The 20,001-nt window shown below is 46.2% G+C and overlaps 1 protein-coding gene across 1 annotated transcript in view; it reads right to left on the minus strand.

Annotated features, from left to right (window-relative positions):
- LOC146785538 (coagulation factor X-like) overlaps positions 1-20,001 on the minus strand; it is a 214,879-nt gene that overhangs the window by 17,195 nt on the left and 177,683 nt on the right. The window contains exon 7 of the mRNA XM_085634669.1: positions 10,558-11,237. Coding sequence (XP_085490795.1) covers positions 10,558-11,237 — 680 coding nt within the window. The remainder of the gene's footprint in view (positions 1-10,557; positions 11,238-20,001) is intronic.

Genomic DNA, 20,001 nt, shown 5'->3' on the forward strand with positions numbered 1-20,001 from the left:
TAAGTGTCGACGTTTCGACCCTGACAATGCATGAATGATGTGACGCGTCGGGTCTTCTTCAGGACAGGGGGACAGCCTGCAATAGATGAGACATAGCGTAAAGGGGGGTGTTCTAAAATGGGCCTACTGAGGAGGTGGACTGGTGAAGACCATTATTTACCCCAGATGCAAGAAGGCATCCCGCGCAGTGTGGGGGCAGCCAGAAGGATCTAAAAATAGATCAAGGGATGATTACACGGCTCTCGCGAAGAGTAAATAAATTAGAAGGGCGCACAATTCAGAATCAGAAATCGGGTCTTATATGCATATATCAGGAAAGATGCGGTGAGGCACAATCACAACAAGTATTTGCAATGCATTAGGTCTTGATTTTTAGGTGTGATGTTGATGTAGGAATTGACAATTTAACCACAGCCAAAAGGGTGATGTTTATTTTCAATTGTCTATTTCTGGTTGTGTGTTTTTTGCCAATGGATCTAAGTCACTTGTGTTTTCAGGTTGTGACATTTTTTGCTTGACGGGTGGTTTATCCATTTAATGAAAGAGTTCTGATTTATTTTATTAATTTTACTTTGCAACGATGTGAACAATTTTCTCCAATTGAGTGCACCCTCATTCTTCGAGGATATAAAAATCACAATTTCACGATCATTGTGCACTCCTTTCTACTAGGCGCCATCTTTCCTGCCACATATTGCGTTTTGCCTTGCACAAAATGTCACACTTCAAGAGGCATTGAAATCTGTAGTTTAAAAATGGCACATTGGTGCTCATTGTGCATTGTGACAAATGTGTATCAGTTTTTTGTGCCTTTAACGAGGAACAGAGAAAACAGCTGTGGCTCATTTTTAAGTGCTTATATGCTACCATAACTAGGGTAACATCTGTTTGCTCCAATTCCTCATTAAGTGAACAGAAAAACATATTCAAAGTTGATAGCTACATATCTGTTCTTACTGATGTAGGAATGCCAGCCATTTTGCTACCACATGACCAGATATCTGCTGCTGCCTGGGCTTTCCTTCTCTCTACAAAAAGCAGTGCGAACATTTTCACCATTCCAAAGCAAAATATAGTTTTCCACTTGGGGTGTTCACCGTTTCTCTATAGTTGTTCATTTGTTGAACATTTTATAAAACACGAACCGTGCTGGAGCTTATGGAGCACTCAACAACAAGCAGGGGCAAAAAAAGACAACAGCAATTGCTTTACAGTATACAACAAACACTGGCAAAGCTATAAAAAAAAGTCTGCTGTAAGCATTCTGGTGCAAGGGTTCCTTTCTTTGTTTACATGCTTTATTACAAGTTCATGCCACAAAAATAAAACAAAAAGAAATAAACACAGACTGCCACATATATGTGGTAACAGTATCCGTGCAATAAATATGATAAATCAAAAAACACAATTGATGACATGACTCCTTTACTAGAAAAAATAAGCCTTTCAGTTCATAGCTGCCATGGTTTCAGATTGCTGTGTGTGACATTTTCACAATTTAAGTGTAATTATGAGTGACATTAAATGACTATGAGTGACACTTTATCGCAAGCAAAATCAAGCCATGAAGACCAGGGAAACATATAATTATCAGAAATTACACCTATTTGAGTAACGAGAAACTCTTAGGGGATCTCTAAATTGCTGTAAAGCACCAGAAATAAAAAAAAGTGGCTTTTTAACCTGATTGGACTGTAGTCACTGACACTCCGCATCGGGCAAGCATCAGGAGAGTGAGGCTGAAGCACACATAGCTTACAGCCAGCTAGGGCAAGACTAAGGAATGTGCACGAGAAAGATTATGCAAGACAGTTTTATTCACCCAATTAGTAATCTGCAGCCCTAAAATACCAAAAGCAAAAAGTCCTTGCAAAATGTAACTAGCACCTTCGTCTGGAACGAAAGGAGAATAGCCACGGGTGTGGACTGAGGGGCAGAGTTTTAAAACACACACTCAACAATACCACATGAAGAAAAAATAAATCAACTGTCAACGTAATTACGGGTAAGACAGTTGAGCTCAAGTGGAAATGCACACAAACATAGACACCATGTTGGAACGGAAATGTTTTCAGTTTTGTTCTGTTAAAATTAACCTAAACCAAATGTTGGATGAAACGCTTTCCATCACAGAATCAGAACTTTATTGAGTTCAATGTAGCAGTTATTCTTTGAAGTAGCGTTCGGGGCAAGGCAAAGCATGAATGCACATACTAAGAAAACTTTGGGTTTCCTTTAAGAGTTTCACTTTATATAGTTTCTAATGTTGCGGTCAAGGGGAAGCAGAACCACCCCCAACAGTCTGACATCTGAAGCCGTGCTTTCGGTGTCCATAATAATCTTCTTTGACTCTTTAGCAAAGCAATGCAGAGAACTGCACAAATATGTGTGCGTTAGTTCACACTACTAATGCGTGAATTGTGTTTGTTTTCATGTTAACAATATACCGCTTCCTGGTCAAAATTAAAAGTAAACAAAAGCACCCTATAGTAACGTGTTTAGTTCAATAGGTTTCATTCTTTTATCTTAAACATGTAACAGGTACAATAGAACACGAGTATTTCCAGCAATCCTTTCATGTTTTAACACTGCTGCCGAAAGAAAAGGACAGTTAGAGCTGTTGGCTGGCCGAGGGTGAAGTGAAAACGTGCGGCAGCAGACAGCAGCATGAGCCCCCAGGCATTTTGTGCAAGGCAGCCTCACGCTTTGTGAGGCAGCACACTTGGTTGCGGCCCACCGGCAGCCTGGAGCCTGCAGCCATGCCCAGGGCAGAACTTCACCAACACTGCAAGCAGCTGATAACGTGCTGCCACTTACACAATAAACACATAGCATCAGCTGCCGCTCACACAAAAAACTAGAAGGAAAACCTGACATCACCTTCACCGCACAATAGGGTGTGCCCAGCGCGGCGCCTCATTTGTCTGGAATTTGATCCCAATGTACACAACAGGCAGCATATGGCCCTTTGGAAAGAAGCTGTGTCCAGGAGGACTGCAGGCAAACGTAAAGGTGGCGGAGCGGAGAAGTCCCGGGCTTCGCTCCGGGCAAATGCGCAGGGGCGGCTCTTGTTCCATGGTGCTGGCGAACACGAGACCACCTAGGAACCCAGGCCCTGCCCCAAATGTGTTGCGAAAAAAAAGTAAAAGTACGCTGCCTAGTAAAACAAGCTTGGCTCGGCTCCTCTGTCAGGCTAATAAAAATAAAGCGCTTCTGACAAAGAAAGTTCCACTCAAAAACACATACGGGGAGCGCGTCTGTAACAACAACACACAGTGCTCTGCAGTCATTTACTGATGGATTAGCAAAGTCACGTGATATGACCAGGCTTGAAAGTAGCATGCTGGGCTGGAGCAATGCCGCCGTTCTATCTCGAACACTGGGAGCGCGTCTGTCAAAATAAATAAAAAACTCTGCGTGAGAAACAGATGCCATACTACAGGCAATTAAAACAAGTGCGAGCGGAGCGAAGGAAAATTGTACTTAGGCACCGCTGCTTCGGGACTACACGGAAGTAACTAGAGGATCAACAGCCAACAGAAAGCACGAAAACAACAGCAATGCCTCAGGTAAACCAATCACAAGCGGAAAAACAAATTAGATGAAGTTTCAGCCAACATACAGATTACTTTAGGTCTCGCTGAGACAGCGCTGCCAAGGCGAGACCTAAAAATGGGAAGGGGGAAGGCTTCAACTCCAAGGGAAAGCAAATGAATCAAGGCATAAAAGAGAGAGCCAATTTATGGTTTAAAGCATTCTTTAATCAGCTATTAAATTAAGAAAGCATGACAGCCACATCGGTAATCAGGTCTTACCTGTAGCTTGCTGTGAATGCTTGGAAAATTAGGTGTGCAAAAGATTCAGGGCCGGTACTCTGTGGCTAGTACAATCCAGATGGGTAAAAAATTCCCAATTCCAGGTAAACAAGGTCAATACCCTGAAAGAGAGGGCCAATTTGAAGCTTAAGGCATTTTTGGTCAGCTATTAACTTAGAAAAGCCACATTGGTAATCAAGTCTTACCTGTGGCTTGCTTTGAATGCTGTGAGATTCCAATATGTGAATCAAGGCCGGTACTCTGGGCCCGATTCACAGAACTAACTTAAGACAAAATCCTAAACTTACTACCATTTTGGTATTCACAGAAGGCACTTACTCATTTTGGTATTCACACAAGACACTTGCTCACTTCGATATTCACAGAAGTTAGGAGTCCTAACTTTAGGACTCCTAAATGCCTTCTGTGAATACCGAAAGTCTTAAATTAGGATTTTTCTCAGTTTAGGAGTCCTAAAGTTAGGACTCCTAACTTTACTACTTCTAAACTGAGAAAAATCCTAATTTTAAGGCTTTCGGTATTCACAGAAGGCATTTAGGAGTCCTAAAGTTAGGAGTCTTAACTTTACTACTACTAAATTGAGAAAAAACCTAATTTTAAGACTTTCGGTATTCACAGAAGCCATTTAGGAGTCCTAAAGTTAGGAGTCCTAACTTTATTACTACTAAATGGAGAAAAATCCAAATTTTAAGACTTTCGGTATTCACAGAAGGCATTTAGGAGTCCTAAAGTTAGGACTCCTAACTTCTGTGAATACCGAAATTAGTAAGTGTCTTCTGTGAATACCGAAAGTGTTAAAATTAGGATTTGTCTCAGTTTAGGAGTCCTAAAGTTAGGACTCCTAACTTTACTACTACTTAACTGAGAAAAATCCTAATTTTAAGGCTTTCGGTATTCACAGAAGGCATTTAGGAGTCCTAAAGTTAGGAGTCTTAACTTTACTACTACTAAATTGAGAAAAAAAACTAATTTTAAGACTTTCGGTATTCACAGAAGCCATTTAGGAGCCCTAAAGTTAGGAGTCCTAACTATACTACTACTAAACTGAGAAAAATTCTAATTTTAACACTTTCGGTATTCACAGAAGGTATTTAGGAGTCCTAAAGTTAGGACTCCTAACTTCTGTGAATACCGAAATGAGTAAGTGCCTTCTGTGAATACCGAAAGTGTTAAAATTAGGATTTGTCTCAGTTTAGGAGTCCTAAAGTTAGGACTCCTAACTTTACTACTACTAAACTGAGAAAAATCCTAATTTTAAGGCTTTCGGTATTCACAGAAGGCATTTAGGAGTCCTAAAGTTAGGAGTACTAACTTTACTACTACTAAATTGAGAAAAAACCTAATTTTAAGACTTTCGCTATTCACAGAACGCATTTAGGAGTCCTAGAGTTAGGAGTCCTAACTATACTACTACTAAACTGAGAAAAATCCTAATTTTAAGGCTTTCGGTATTCACAGAAGCCATTTAGGAGTCCTAAAGTTAGGAGTCCTAACTTTACTACTACTAAATTGAGAAAAATCCTAATTTTAAGACTTTCGGTCTTCACAGAAGGCATTTAGGAGCCCTAAGTTTAGGAGTCCTAACTATACTACTACTAAACTGAGAAAAATCCTAATTTTAACACTTTCGGTATTCATAGAAGGCATTTAGGAGTCCTAAAGTTAGGACTCCTAACTTCTGTGAATACCAAAATGAGTAAGTGGCTTCTGTGAATACCAAAATGGTAGTAAGTTTAGGATTTTGTCTTAAGTTAATTCTGTGAATCGGGCCCTCTGTGACTAATAATTTTCCACAATTCCTGGCAATAAATCCTGGAAGGTTAAGAAAGTTGCGGGAATAATTAATCCAAAACGCAAAGTAAAAAAGTGTCAGGGTGGCATCAAGCGGCAACTGTTGAAAAAACGAGCGCTTACCGTGGGATCAAGCGCCTTCTCGTCAGTCTTGAAACAGACTAAGTGTTCTGTTTCTAAATAGGCACACATGCGCCGGCGTGCACGAGGATGCGCGACGCTGTGCAGCAGCTGAATGCTGTCTGCCCGTGCGTCAATTACACAATCGCGGACCCGCTCGCAGCAGCTTAAAGCTGAATGAACGCAAGTCTCTATCTGCCTATATTTTGCGAACGGCGGAGAACGCACGCCGCGTGTCAGATGACAAACAATCAATCAATCAATCATAGCATTTGTAAAGCGTGCTACTTACCTGTGAGGGTATCAAGGTGCTGGGGATGGGGAATGCTGCTACTGCTCGAAAAACCAGGTCTTGAGGAGCCTTCTGAAGGTCAGTAGGTCTTGGGTCTGCCCTAGGTGGATGGGGAGGGTGTTCCATGTCTTGGCGGCGAGGTGGGAGAATGATCTGCCGCCGGAGGTCACTCTTCGGATGCGGGGGACTTTTGCGAGGGCACGGTCGGAGGAGTGGAGCTGGCGGGTGGGGGTGTAGAAGTTGAGTCGTCTGTTGAGGTACTGTTGTCCGGTGTTGTGGAGTGCCTTGTGTGCATGGGTGAGGAGCTTGAAGGTTATCCTCTTGTTGACGGGGAGCCAGTGTAGGTCTCTCAGGTGGTGTGTAATGTGGCTGCGGCGAGGGATGTCAAGGATCAGGTGAGCGGAGGCGTTCTGGATGCGTTGAAGCCGTTTCAGGAGTTTGGCCGAGGCTCCTGCGTAGAGGGCGTTTCCATAGTCCAGTCTGCTGCTGACAAGGGCCTGGATGACCCGTTTTTCTCGTTTCGGTGGGGATCCACTTGTAGATCCTGCGGAGCATGCGGAGGGTGTTGAAGCAGGAGGGAGAGACGGCGTTGACCTGCTTTGTCATGGAGAGGGTGGAGTCCAGGATGACCCCTAGGTTGCGTGCGTGGTCGGTGGGTGTTGAAGCTGTTCCCAGTGCGGTCAGCCATCAGGAGTCGGCCCAAGCCGAAGGGATGGATCCGAGGATGAGGACCTCCATTTTTTCCGAGTTCAGCTTCAGTCGGCTGTTCCTCATCCATTCGGCGATGGCTTTCATTCCTTCATGGAGGTTGGGTTTGGCTGTGTGGGGGTCCTTGGTGAGGGAGAGGATAAGCTGGGTGTCGTCAGCGTAAGAGATGATGTTGAGGTCGTGTAGTCGGGTGACGTGGGCGAACGGTGCCATGTAGATGTTATACAGTGTTGGGCTGAGGGATGAGCCTTGTGGTATGCCGTAGATGATCTTGGTGACTTCGGAGCGGAAGGGGGGGAGGCGGACGCTCTGTGTTCTGCTGGAGAGGAAGGAGGTGGTCCAGTTTAGGGCCTTCTCTTGGATCCTGGCATCGTGGAGGCGTGTGCGTAGTGTGTGGTGGCAGACCTTGTCGAAGGTGGCTGACAGGTCCAGGAGGATGAGGGCCGCAGTTTCTCTGTTGTCTAGCAGGGTCCTGATGTCATCGGTGGTGGCGATGAGGGCCGTTTCGGTCCTGTGGTTGCTGCTGGACCCGGACTGGGACGGGTCCAGGATACTTTTCTCCTCGAGGTAGCTGGTCAGTTGTATGTTGACGGTCCTCTCGATGACCTTCACCGGGAACAGGAGCAGGGAGATGGGTCCTTGGGGTCCGCCTTGGGTTTCTTGAGTAAGGCATTGATCTCGGCATGCTTCCAGCTCTCCGGGAAGGTTGCTGTCTCGAAGGAGATGTTGATGGCTTTCCAGAGATGGGGTGCGATGGTGGTGCTGGCTTTGTTGAATATGTGGCGTGGGCATGGGTCTGATGGGGATCCGGAGTGGCTGGTGTTCATGATCTTGATGGTGTCAGAGAGGATTAGCCTACAATTAAAGGAAAAAGGCCACAAGTTAAAAAAAAAAATTATGAACCCATTAGAATCCTATGGATTGTGGAGTGCATCAATTTACATTGCTACTGGATTCTTTAAGTAAGCATAAATGTCCATACTTCTGCAGCCCCTTCACAAGTAGCAGAATTTAGTTCCCTTCATTGCCAGGGAGTACCATGGAAATGTGTCGGTTTTTTAGACCTAAAAACATTTTTGCCCTTAGACAATTTATTTTCTTAGATTGATGAAGGCCTGGCAGCTTTCCAAACAATAAAGTTGTGCAAAGACTATGACAAAACAAAATAGGAATTTACAAACCTATTGGCTTTGCCAGTGCTTGTTTGATATGTATGTGTGTGCTGTCTGAATGTACATGTGTAATTGCCTTTGGGTTGAAAAATACAGAAAAATATTGCCTCAGTGAGTAGGGTGAGCTTACCATAACCCCTAGGCCTATGTGGAGGACCCCAAAAGGACCCACATGCAATTAAAATAGATTTTATTTTTAATAAACTTTTTGGGGAATTTGGACCAGATTCATGGCTCTTGGACTATCCTGTAGGGTTTGGGTGCATGCATAGTTTGGGCACATGCTGCAGTTGGACACAGGGTCTTGCCCCATGGTATGCCTTGCAGCCAACCCTCCCCAGTTGTGCACAGCCGAAGGCCATGTGCTGTGGTGGTTGACTGGTTGTTAAGCCTAGGTAACACGGTTTGCTCGAAGTGCAGGCTCCGTTGTCACTCCAGGCAGTTCATGGCTAATCTATGAGGAAGGCAGTAGGCTCACATCAATGGATGTTGTGGATGCCTCAGGGAGATCCCATACTTCTTAGATTGTCAGTATCATGTCCCTCAAACAAGCTGACTAAAATGATCCAACAAGGGCCAACACCCAAGCCTATTTTCCTTACCATTACTGCTTCCCTGTTATGAACCTGGTCCCACCCTTACTCAAGCTATCTTGAGACATGTAAAACATTAGTGGCAGTGCCTACTGGTGCGAACTGGCATGGTCTTTATGCCTTGCATGTCACTGGAGCACTCTCAATTCATAACTTGATCTCCCATCTGTGGCATCAGTATGACATGTACTGGTAGCCTGAACATCACTCTGATCTCGCCACGCATAGGGAGAGGCTTGGAGGGGGCTGATTGCTGTTGTGTGCCAGCTGGGCATATGCTACACTCATAAGAGCAGAACGAAGGGGAGTGCGTGGCTGGACATGCCTATGACACCGGGGCTCCCTCCTGCAGAAAAGGAAGGCAAGGCTGGGCAGCAGGTCCCCCCCGTTAAGAATTCAGACAGCAAGTTGCCATGTTTTGGGCCGGCCCAGGGGCATAGATTCACCAAATTGCCATGGGTCGCGGAAGTGACATCACAAGCCCTTTGACTTGTGATGACATCATAGGAAGTGACATCACATAACATCCTCGCTGGTAGCATTACAGGAAGTGATGACCTTTGATCCTGATAATATCATAGGTAGCAACATCACCAAAGTTTAAAACAAAGTACAATAGCAGCAAAATTAAAACAGGGTAATAAAAATTGACAAAGGTGGTTCAAGTCTTAAGTTATTACACATATTCCAGCACAGCTGCAATCATATCTGAGATGAAGCCATCACATACCCAGGGGCTCCCATCATTTGCCAGATGGCCATTCAGTGCTGCCCAATTACAACCCCCAATGTCCGATTACTGCCCCCAATGCCACCAGCACCGTCACATGAAAAAGCAGAGCTATGGCTGAAAGTACCAAAGATCAGAAACAGCGCAGTGTTCACTAAAATTCAAAGACTTCTGATAGGAGGGCTTGGGGTGAGTCTCCCCTGAGAAGATTCTGAAAGAAATGGGGTAAAATTTCAAACAAATTGTCTCAAAATCCATTTTTGTGCCAAGCCAATGTAGCTTGATGCTTCTCAGGAGCTGACTTCATTTTTTTAAATTTGCAATGTTTGCCCCTTTATTTAAATGGGTACACCCAATATGCCATGGGTGTACTCCCTTATGCCAATAATTACATACAGTAAGTCAGTGCCAGACTTTTGCAAGAATAATATAAAGGATTGTCATCTTCACTCACACACATGCGCTTTCACTTTCTCTCACACAGAAACACACACACACACACACCCTCCTCTCTCTCTCTCTCTCTCACCCACAATACAGTTAACTGTTAAATAAAAGCACAGGCCATCAAAGATTATAACATTTATAAAGTGTTTCCATACAGAGACCCCCCTCTTTCAACATTGCCAGTTCAATGAAGCTGTTTCGTTCCTGATTGCTTTAAGTGAAGTTAGCACAATGTGTCCAGTTTTGTATCAACATCTACTTCGAAGAGAAGTGTTTGTTGATCCTGGGCCTGAAAGGTGGGTTACACTGTAACAAGAACAATTGGAACAGTTTCTGCTCGTTTTTAAAGGAGAAGTGCATGCTAGAAAATTATTTCTATTTTCCTAGTGCTGTTGAGTCACTCAAGAGGCCAGGGGTCTCACAAACAATGCCTGCCAGGGGTTGCAAGGGAGAGTCCTGGGGTCTCAACTGCGACCCTTGCTGACCCCTAAAAGACGTCTATGATGGGGCCTGCAGCATGACGTGGTACTGCCCCCACATTTGAGTTAAAGCCCAACTCTGTTAGAAATACAGAGGTCACAACACATTACAGATCACTTCAATGGGTGTTAAAGAAAGTTAAGCATTAAACCAAATTCAATCTAGTCAATTTCACAAAATACCTGATGATTTTCCTTTTAACAGCCTAAGTACGGTTCATAATCGATGCTACAGAATCAGATGCCCTAACCCGGGTTTTAGTGCAATAGAAAACAATACATAACCTAACATAGACTTGTATAGCAGACCATGGAATCAGACACATTTTCTCCCACACCTACTAGAAGGATTGGCCTCATACCCGCCAAGCATACATGTAATTACGTACCTGCCAAGGGCAACTGCCAAGGTAACATCGAACTCCTCCCACGATTCTGGTATCATTCAATTGCAGGTGTTCTCTTAGGTTTATTGATTCATCCCAGTCGACATCATGTGTCTTTCCATCCATGAACTTGAGTGTGGTATCATCTTGTCCCTTGTTATTACTTGAAGAACAGTCCAAAGATGATGTATTTCCAGTGCAATTTGGATTGAGATATGTGGAATTACCAAGAACTGAGTGTGTGGCATCATCAAGCAGAGGGTTTGTGGCACTGTTATTAAGCGGTAATGGTGTACCTTTCAGGTGAGAACTGGTGGAATTATCCTGGGGAGTTGTTGTGGAATTATCTTGGAGAGAATCCACTGAGACATCCTCGAAAGAATGTGTTGAATTATCCCAGAGAGAATTTGTAAAATTACCCTGTAGGGAGTTCATTGATTCAGGTAGAAGGGAATGCATGGACGTGTTCTGTCGAGGGGTACTAGCATCATCATGTAGAGAGTACATGGATTCTCCGAGCGGAGATTGGGTGATATATTCCTGTGGAGAGTGTGTAGACGTAGTCTTCTGGGTATGTGTGGAATCGTCCAGCAGAGTCCATGAGGGATCATCCTGTAGAGGTTGTACGGCATCTTCCTGGAAAGAGCGTGTGGAACTCTTGGTTAAACCACATGGGAATAGAACTGCAAAAAAAAGAGTTATCGTTTACATCTATAGAAGTAGATACTATGTTTAGCAGACACGCAAGAATTGTGCAAGTTTTGTAAGTACTTAGAGTAGGGCATCGCTTAGCAGCTACTGATGTATGCAGGGTGTCTTCCTATAAGTAAAGTCTCACTTATGAACTGAGGTTTTGTTTGGGTTCTCATCTGTGGCAACTACGAAGTATGTTCCTGCTCTTGATGAGAAAGGTATGTGATGAAGATCCTCCTGTGACCTGCTTTCCCTTATTCCCAATGCAAGTAAACTTGACACCACCCTCTGGTGTATCACCATACTGCTTCATGAACTGTTAAGTCTTTTGTATAACACATTTTGTTCAGAGTGTACAGCATATGTAATGATTGATCATCTCCCATCTCAACAATACCAAACTCGTCCCACCAGATTCATATTAGACTCTCCACATAGCTGATTACATCAGGGGAAGCTCATTGGGTGTGAGGCTTATTGTAAGCATTAGATGTTCTTGCAACCGCTGTAAGACTTTGTTTGGGATCTGAGTTGGCAGAATCTGGAATATGTAGAGCAACCAAGGAAGAATATTCATTTTTATTTCATCGGCATGCCCACTCCATAAAATGTAAAGTCCTTTCCATTTATGAAGGTACGTTAAAATCTGTACTTGGAGTCGGCTCAAATTCCTGTTGTCCTTGTCGCTACTGAATTGTTAATGTGTCCCCCAAAATAGGCACTCCGCCCACCTTATTGGGTGCAAGGCTTTCATTCTAGCTGCTAAAAGTGAGATAATTAGGGGCATATTTACAAGCCCCTATCACCACCGGAACGCCACTTTTAGTGACGTTCCTGTGGCGATAAACCCTTCGCCTTATTTACAAGGCTGCGCAAAGCCACTCAACATGGCTTAACGCAGCCTTGTAAATAAGGCCCCCTTTCACCCTACACTTAGCGTGAAAAGGGCATACAATGGGTGTTGTGGTGGGCGTTCCACCGCAAAACCCATTGATTTTGCTGTTTCTATGTGTACTTCATTGTGCAGCACACAAGAAGGCATATGTATAAGAAAGTGGCGGAGCGCGGGTTTGCTCAAAAATTGCTAACGCCGCGCTCCGTCACTTTAGAAACGCAGGAATGCAGCGTATTTACAGTAATACGATGCACTCCTGCGTTTCTCCCTGCGCTGGCACTAAATTTGGCTTCCTAGCGCCAATGCAGGCACCCTCGAACCATAGTGCAAGGGTGCCTGCATTGAGGGAAAGGTTGGTTATGTGGAGGAAGGTACACCCTTCTGCACATAAACAATCTAGAGTGGCGATTGGTACCTTCCTAGTGTGCTACATTGTGCAGCACAAATACAAGTTGCAAATCATCATTTTCTTCCCATCTACCACTGGAGACCGCAATTTCATCTAGTTATGCAGCACTGATTGTTCTCCAACCCAGCCAGGACCTGGTTGACAAACGTCTGGAAGGAGGTAGGGACATTCTTCTGCCCAAAGGTCACTACCTAGGACTGGAAGTATCCTTTGGGGTAGAGAATGCTTACCTTTCTTTGGCCGCTTCAGTTAAGACAACCTGCAACTACTCAGATGTTAAGTCAAACGTGCTGAGGAACTTAGCAGCTCCCAAGCAATCCATGAACTCATTCGCTCGAGGGATGGGGTGTGGGTCAGTCTTGATGATGGCATTGAGACCCCGGTAATCCACACAGAATTGAAGGTCAGTGGTGGCACCCGGAGGGGCAGCCCTGGGGACCAGCACCACTGGACTGGACCAAGGGCTGTTTGAGGGCTCAATAAACCCTAGCTCCAGCATCTTGGAGAACTCCTCCTCAATGCTGGCTCTCACCTTATCAGACAACCAGTAGATTTTACTCTTCACCTGTGTGCTGCCACAAGTGCTAATATCATGGGTACACCATGCAGTGAGTGCTAGGTTAAGGAATAAAAAAGAGGCAAACTGCCCCAACAAATGGCAGCAGTGTCTCTGTTGTTTTAGGGTCAGTGTAGGGGAGACATCCTCCACTGAACCTTCTAGCTGCTAAGAAGAAAGGAGATCAGAGAGCCACCCCATCATCCATTACCAAGAGCATGGCTACTTTGGACCTCTCGAAAATGGGGTTTAAGAAGATTGATGTGTGAGACCTTTAAAGGATTCATAGGAGTCTTGAGGTCTCCCAGGTAGGTGAACTCACTATTTGGCTGCTTCATTGCATAGGACCCAGACCAATGGTCTTGCAGGGCTCTGGGCCCCACAGGCTCCATCACCCACACTTTTTGGCCAGGCTGAAACTTGACCAGAGTGGCCTTCTGGTCAAACCACTGTTTCATGACTTCCTTCACCGTAACTTATTTCCAGAAACGCTTCATCTAGGTATTGAGTGCCACGATTTAGCTGACCACATTGTGGGGGGCATTCATGGGAGCTTTCTCCCATTTGTCCTTGACCAGACTGAGGGGCCCTCAAACCAGGTGCCCATACAAAAGCTCAAAGACCTGAAGCCAACCCACTTCTGACGCACACCATAGTATTTGAGGGTCTTGTTTAATCTCTCAGCAAGTCTATTGGTTTGAGGGTGGTAAGGAGTGGCGAACTTGTAGGTTACCCCACATTCCTTCCACATGCTCTTCATGTCTGCTGACATGAAGTTGGCACCATGATCTTTCACCAGCTCCCTGGGCAATCGCACAAGGGCAAATATCCTCATCAGTGCTCTGGCCACTGTGCGCGCAGTCACTGCTCTCATGGGGATAGCCTCCAGTTAACGGGTGGCATGATCCACCAAGACCAGGATGAACCTATTGCTCATGGCTGTTTTTGGGGTCCAGAGGCCCAACAATATTGATGCCCATTCTCCCAAAGTGGGTGCAAATGACCGAAAAAGGTTGTAGGGGCGCCTGCCGCTTTCCCTTGACCTGCCACTGACCTAGCAGGTAGGACAGGACCTGCAGAAAACCTCTAATGCTTTCCTCATTTGAGGCCAATAAAAGTGGATGACAAGCCTGTCAAAGGTCTTGTCCTGCTCCCAAATTCCCTGCCATGGTTACATCATGGGCTCCATCCAATAGGAAGGCCTGTTGGCACAGGGGGACCACCAACACATGTGTTGCCACAGGCTCAGGAACCGTAGGCTTGCTATACAGGAGGCTATTCTCCCAGTAGATCAAGTGATCACCAGAGGTGTCGCCAGATGCCTGGGCCTCAGCCTGCTGCCATAGGCCTTCAAGAGTAGGGTACTCCATCTGCATCTTGAAGTACTCCTCCCTTATGAGACACCCTTCATGCTGCCAGTTGGCCAGCCCAGGTATGTTCCCCAGGGTGGGAACATCCTCCCTTGCTTGCTCCAGGACATCGCCCTCAGGGTCATCTTCCTACTGGACCGTTGGAGTCTCATGAGCGGGTTTCCTGCGCTCCTTGCCCATCCTCTTTTTGGCAGACAACTGGGCCATTCTTGCAGGCTCCAGTTCTTCCTGACTACCCTCATGGCCGGCCATGGATCAGGTGGTCAGGCACACCCACTCAAGCAACCCCAACATCTACAAGGCTGACCGGAGCGCCTCCTTCCAGATGATGTGGTCCAGATGATGTGGTCTAGATCAATGCAAAGCAGACAATCCACAGGTATGGAGGGATTCAGAGCTACCCTCAAGGAACCTGAGACCCTCCTCACTCAAAGGAAACCACAGCCACTGGGTAGTGACTCTCATGATTGCCAGCTGCAACAACTTGGCAGAATACACTCAGGCTACCAGCTCTGAGGTCATTAGGTGACATCTGACAGATGTCATACTGGCACCAGAGTCTCTCAGAGCCTCCACCCTCTTCCCATTGAAGGTGACCTACAGCCTGTATTTCCTAGTATTACTAGTCATGTAAGTTGTCTGTGCCATCTCTCTGTCGCGCAGGAACACCAAGTTAACCTCTACACTGTCCCTCACTAACTGGGATAATCTCCTCCCAAAGCGCTACACTAGCCAACACTACTGACTGCCCACCAGTAGGGGTCTGTGCCCACTTAGGACTTTTAGCATCCCACTCCCCCCTTGAAGTGCCTTTCGTGTTGGCACTCATAGCACTTGGGGAAGGTCCCTTCCCTGGGGACTTATTATCAGGAAACCACTTCTTCTCCTTCTCAGTTGGGGGATGGCAGTTTTAATCCGTGGGACTAGCTAGGGGGCTGTTAGACCTGTCATCTTTAGGGTGGGTTTTCCCCACACTTTTGCCTCTCATTTTTGTTGATTCTTTTTGTTGGCCTTAGGACCCTGGGCACTTTACCACTGATAACCAGTGCTAAAGTGCACATGCTTCTCCCCTAAACATGATGACATTGGTGTATACCTGAGTGGTATATTTGTCATACTGGTAGATCCCTTGTAAAGTGGTATACCATATACCCAGGGCCTGTACTTCAAATTCAAATACAAGTAGTACTAGTGGGCTGCAGCACTGATTGTGCTACACAGAGAAGTAGCCTTCAAACATGGTGCCTCTGTGTGTGGTTACTGCCACTTCAACTTGGCATTCAAAACGACTTGCCAGGCCTTACACTCTCCTCCAATTACATGTACATTACCCCTAAGGTAGACCCTCAGTGACCCTAAGGGCAGGGCGCCACGTAAGTAAAAGGTAGGACATATACATGTATGTTTTGCATGTCCTGGTAGTGTTTCCACTACTGTGAGGCCTACTCCTCTCATAAGCCAGCATTGGGAATTCCTTAATACACTTTTAAGCTGTAATTCCTGATCAGACATGAGTAGTTTTTAAAAATGTTTTATATGTTTGGAATGGCATTGATAAATCCTGCTTACTGGTGAAGTTGGATTTAACATTACCGTTTTAGAAGTGCTACCGTTAGAAAAGTGAAATTTCTCTGTATTTACTGCTCTTTGTGCCTGACAGCCTGTCTCCATACATGTGTGTGTTAGTTGACAGTTACACTTTTTGCATTTCCGCTAGGCAGCCACAAACACAGAAAAATGGGGCCCATCAGCATTCTGAGCAAAGTTTCCTTTCTCTGTGTACATGTTTCTTGTTTTCTTGCTTTGTATACATGTTTTCTATATTTAATTTCTTTCTTTGACATCTGGAAACTGCATTAATAAGTTCATGTTGTCTTCTTTTTAAAGTGCTGTATTAATACATTAATTAGCTTAATTTTTTAAGTGTGTCCTATTGTTTCAAGTCTGAAGCAATACGGTGGTGCATGCAAATGAGGGGTGAGAATCCAAAACTGTTGAGGTGGTCCATTTCCCTAAAGGGTATGAACTTCAGGGTGGAACACAGACCTGGGGTAGACCACACCAGTGCTGATGTTCTACCTAGGTTTTTCTGCCTTAGTGATGAGAACTCCTTAGAGGTTGGGTAGATCTGCCCACTTTCAGGTGAGGGGGACACATGTTAGGCCTGTCATCCTTCGGGTGGTCTTTCTTCAGTCAGCCAGGTTAGCTCAAATCCAATGGTGCTGTGAGCAAAGGACCCACATCTGGGCATATCCTTCCCACTTAGGGTGACGTGGCTCCCATCCTCACCGTGCCACTGGATTAAAGCGAGCCTGGCTGATGAGGGGGGATGCTCCGAAAGCAGTCCCAGGAGTCTTGTTTCTTGTCCAGGGAGGACCTGGTTTGGCCGTTCGAGCTGGACTGTTCCCATGAGTAGCAGGGTCAAGAATGATTAGCATATAACTGGGTCCAAACTGGGGTGGCGTGGTGAGCAAAAAAACAATGGATTAAACCCAGATCTTCATGAAGGGGGGGGTGAATATTTGCATTGTTCAGCATTCCGTCCATCATTTGTTCCTTTTGGTTTTGTCGCCCTAAGTGGGAAGGGCATGCCCAGACTAGAGTTCCGTGCTCACTGCACCACTGGATTCAAGCTAGCCTGGCTTATATGGGGTGATGCCCCAATACCTGCACGCGCGCTTTGGACGAGGAGGAGCACACAACGACGAGCGTGAGACGTCAGACCGCTGACGAGCCCTGTGGGCGGGGCCGAGCCGAGCCGAGCTGAGCAGCTGTGAGCTGTAGCGACGGAGCGACGGAGGTTGAGTCCGAGAGAGGCCGTGAGCGACCTCAGAGACCCGCAGAGACCCGGTAGATCTTGGAGGCCCTGAGGGTGAGACCAGCGGCGGTAGCGGAGGCGGCAGAGGGTAGAGGGCGGATAGGCAGCGTCTGCTGCCAGCCCCAAGGAGGACAAGGAGTTCTGGCGGAGCAGCATCAAGTAAGTCGACTTGGAGGCTTGGGGAGCGTCAGGGGTGTGTGGTCTTAACCGCCCTAAGGCGCCAAGCTCCTCTACACGTCGCATTGTGCTCCTGCCCCTCCTCGCACCCCTTGCACTTGCCACGGACCCCGCTTTCACCTCCGCTTGTGGTCTCTTCACGCTTTTTGTTTTTCTCTTGCTGGTTGCTCTGGTCCCTCGGACTTTTAGATTGCCTCTTATCATTTTGCAGCGCTCCGGGTCGCGTGGCCCCTGCTCGGCTCCCCTCCACCTCGGCCAGCCAAATTGGGTAGCTAGTCAGCTGCTCTGGTCGCCTGATAGCGCGCCAGTCAGTAATCTCTCCAGCCTTGGTTCTGCTCCCCCCGCGCCCTCCAACCCCCCCAGCCCGTCGCTACCAGCATTGCTCCTACTGCCCAGGGGGAATTTGGCCCGCTTCCGCAGGCCCGGTCCCCCTCCCCTCGTCGCCGCGCTGCGACTCTACCGGCTATTCAAACTGGGTATTTCCTGCCGGACAGTTGTGGGCGCGGAGTCTTGGGGGGGGGGGGGGTTAGGGCTCTGGGTGTTTTGCGGGGGTTTTAAGTTGAGGGTCGTCCCTCTGAAGTAGTTGGGAGCAACTGATGGGAGGCCACGGGTAAGGGACCACCAAGCGGTTGTGTAGGGACCAAGCAAGCGGGGGGGTGCTCCTGCACATGCTGTTATAGTCAGCTGAGTCCGCTCTTCTGTCCAGGTCAAGCTTAGATGAACCCAGTAAACCTGTTCGGGAGGCAATCTGGTCTTTCACGCCCCCTCGTGTTCCTGTAATACACCCCAGCTTGGTTGGCTCAGCCAGTAATCAAGGGTGTGCCTGACTAAGAGCTCGAGCGAACCAGTCCATCAACCCACAGAGTTCAATAAGACTTGCATAATAACAGAAGAGATGAGATCCGGGAATACGAGAAAAGTACTTCCAGTGTTAAAACGGAAGAAATCAAAACGGTTGGCTGCAGTCGTGGAGTCTGCTTTTGTCATTCCGGCGATCACACCAGATCCCCTAGTTTCACCGAAGGCTTTCAACCCGTCACCAAAGGGACGGCAACATACTAATAAAAGCAGCATGCAACCACTCTATATATCCTCTGCGAGCACCACAAAATCTTACTCGTTACTGGACTATTTTAAAAAAGTACCCGAGGTAACTAAATCTTGCGACCCAGTTCAAGTCTCTGAGCCAAAAACACAACTGTCTCATTTGTTTTCCAAATCATTTATCACTTCAGCTCACAATCCGGATGTTTTCATTTTTGAGTCAGCACCCGATGTTCGGAAACCTGTCTCAGAATGTTCTATGATTACAACTCAAACTCCGGTTTTAAGTCATCATCAACCCTTACCAATTCAGCCTTCCCCCCCCCCCATGACTCTGTTAATCAAGAGTATTGCTCTAATCAGCAACCTTTTGTGAGTCCAACTTATAATTTAAGTTTCCAAGCTTCGCATGTATCTCAAACAGAGAATCTTTTGGTTATGTCACCACATGACCCCCAGGAGTCTGAGATGGCTCCCATTGCGCCTCATTCTCATTTAATCTTTCCACAAATTCATGGACATAAAGACTTGATCCCCATCTCTGACACATTTAGTTCTGGTTCACCACAGGTCTTAAGTTTTCTGGAAGGGAGCCCAGACCAAGTTAAACCGCAACAGTGCCCACTTCCACCCCAAGAAGCAACTTCAGCCTCCTCAAAGGTTCCACAAAAAACAGAATTGAAAGATCAACGGCTAGTAGATCTGTCTTTTTCTTTTATGACCACCTCCACTTCACCTAATAACACACCTAACTCTAAATCAAAAAAGGAGCCCCTTCACGATGCCGCTACAATCCATACCATCTGGCCTCAGTTACTTTAGACTTTTCAATCTACAGTCACGGCCCTTAATTACCACTCGGACAAATTGGACACTCGGGTGGACCTATTGAACACTTTAGCTTTGTTCACAGCAGGGATCGATAGCAAGCTGGACAAACTGAACAATCTAATAATGAGCGCGCAAGCATCTTCAAAACTGGTTCAGTCAATCTGTTGTTGCTCACCTATTATTGACTCCCTTTCCTTGCTCCCAGATTTTCTAACTAGTGTCCTAAATGAAGTAAAACTGCTGAAGGGTGGTGGTTTTCCGTCTCGGCCCGATCAACCCCCTCGATCTTTTCCAATACACGAATCAGATAAGGTGAATACCCCAACACCAACGACCACCGCGCTACTGATGAGTGGGGAAGGAAAACCTTCTATGACACAGACTGACCACCAAGATGTCCCTCACCAAGCCCAAGGTTCTTCATGTCTGACGATACCGTTGGTACAAGTCGTTACAGGCCCTCAGACAGTAAATGGGCTCTCCAATGTCATCGATAGTAATATGGCAGGGTCAAGGGTCAATCCAGCTGTCGTTGCCCCCACCATTCCGGAAACGCTCCACCCTCCCTTGCCACCTTGTAGTAAGAGAGAGCGTAAACGTCAGCGGAAACAAAGGAACAAATCAAGACTTAACACCAAAGCTGATCTTCCTAAA

The sequence above is a fragment of the Triturus cristatus genome, chromosome 11 (assembly GCF_964204655.1).
Source record: "Triturus cristatus chromosome 11, aTriCri1.1, whole genome shotgun sequence".
In the NCBI taxonomy this organism is placed as follows: domain Eukaryota; kingdom Metazoa; phylum Chordata; class Amphibia; order Caudata; family Salamandridae; genus Triturus; species Triturus cristatus.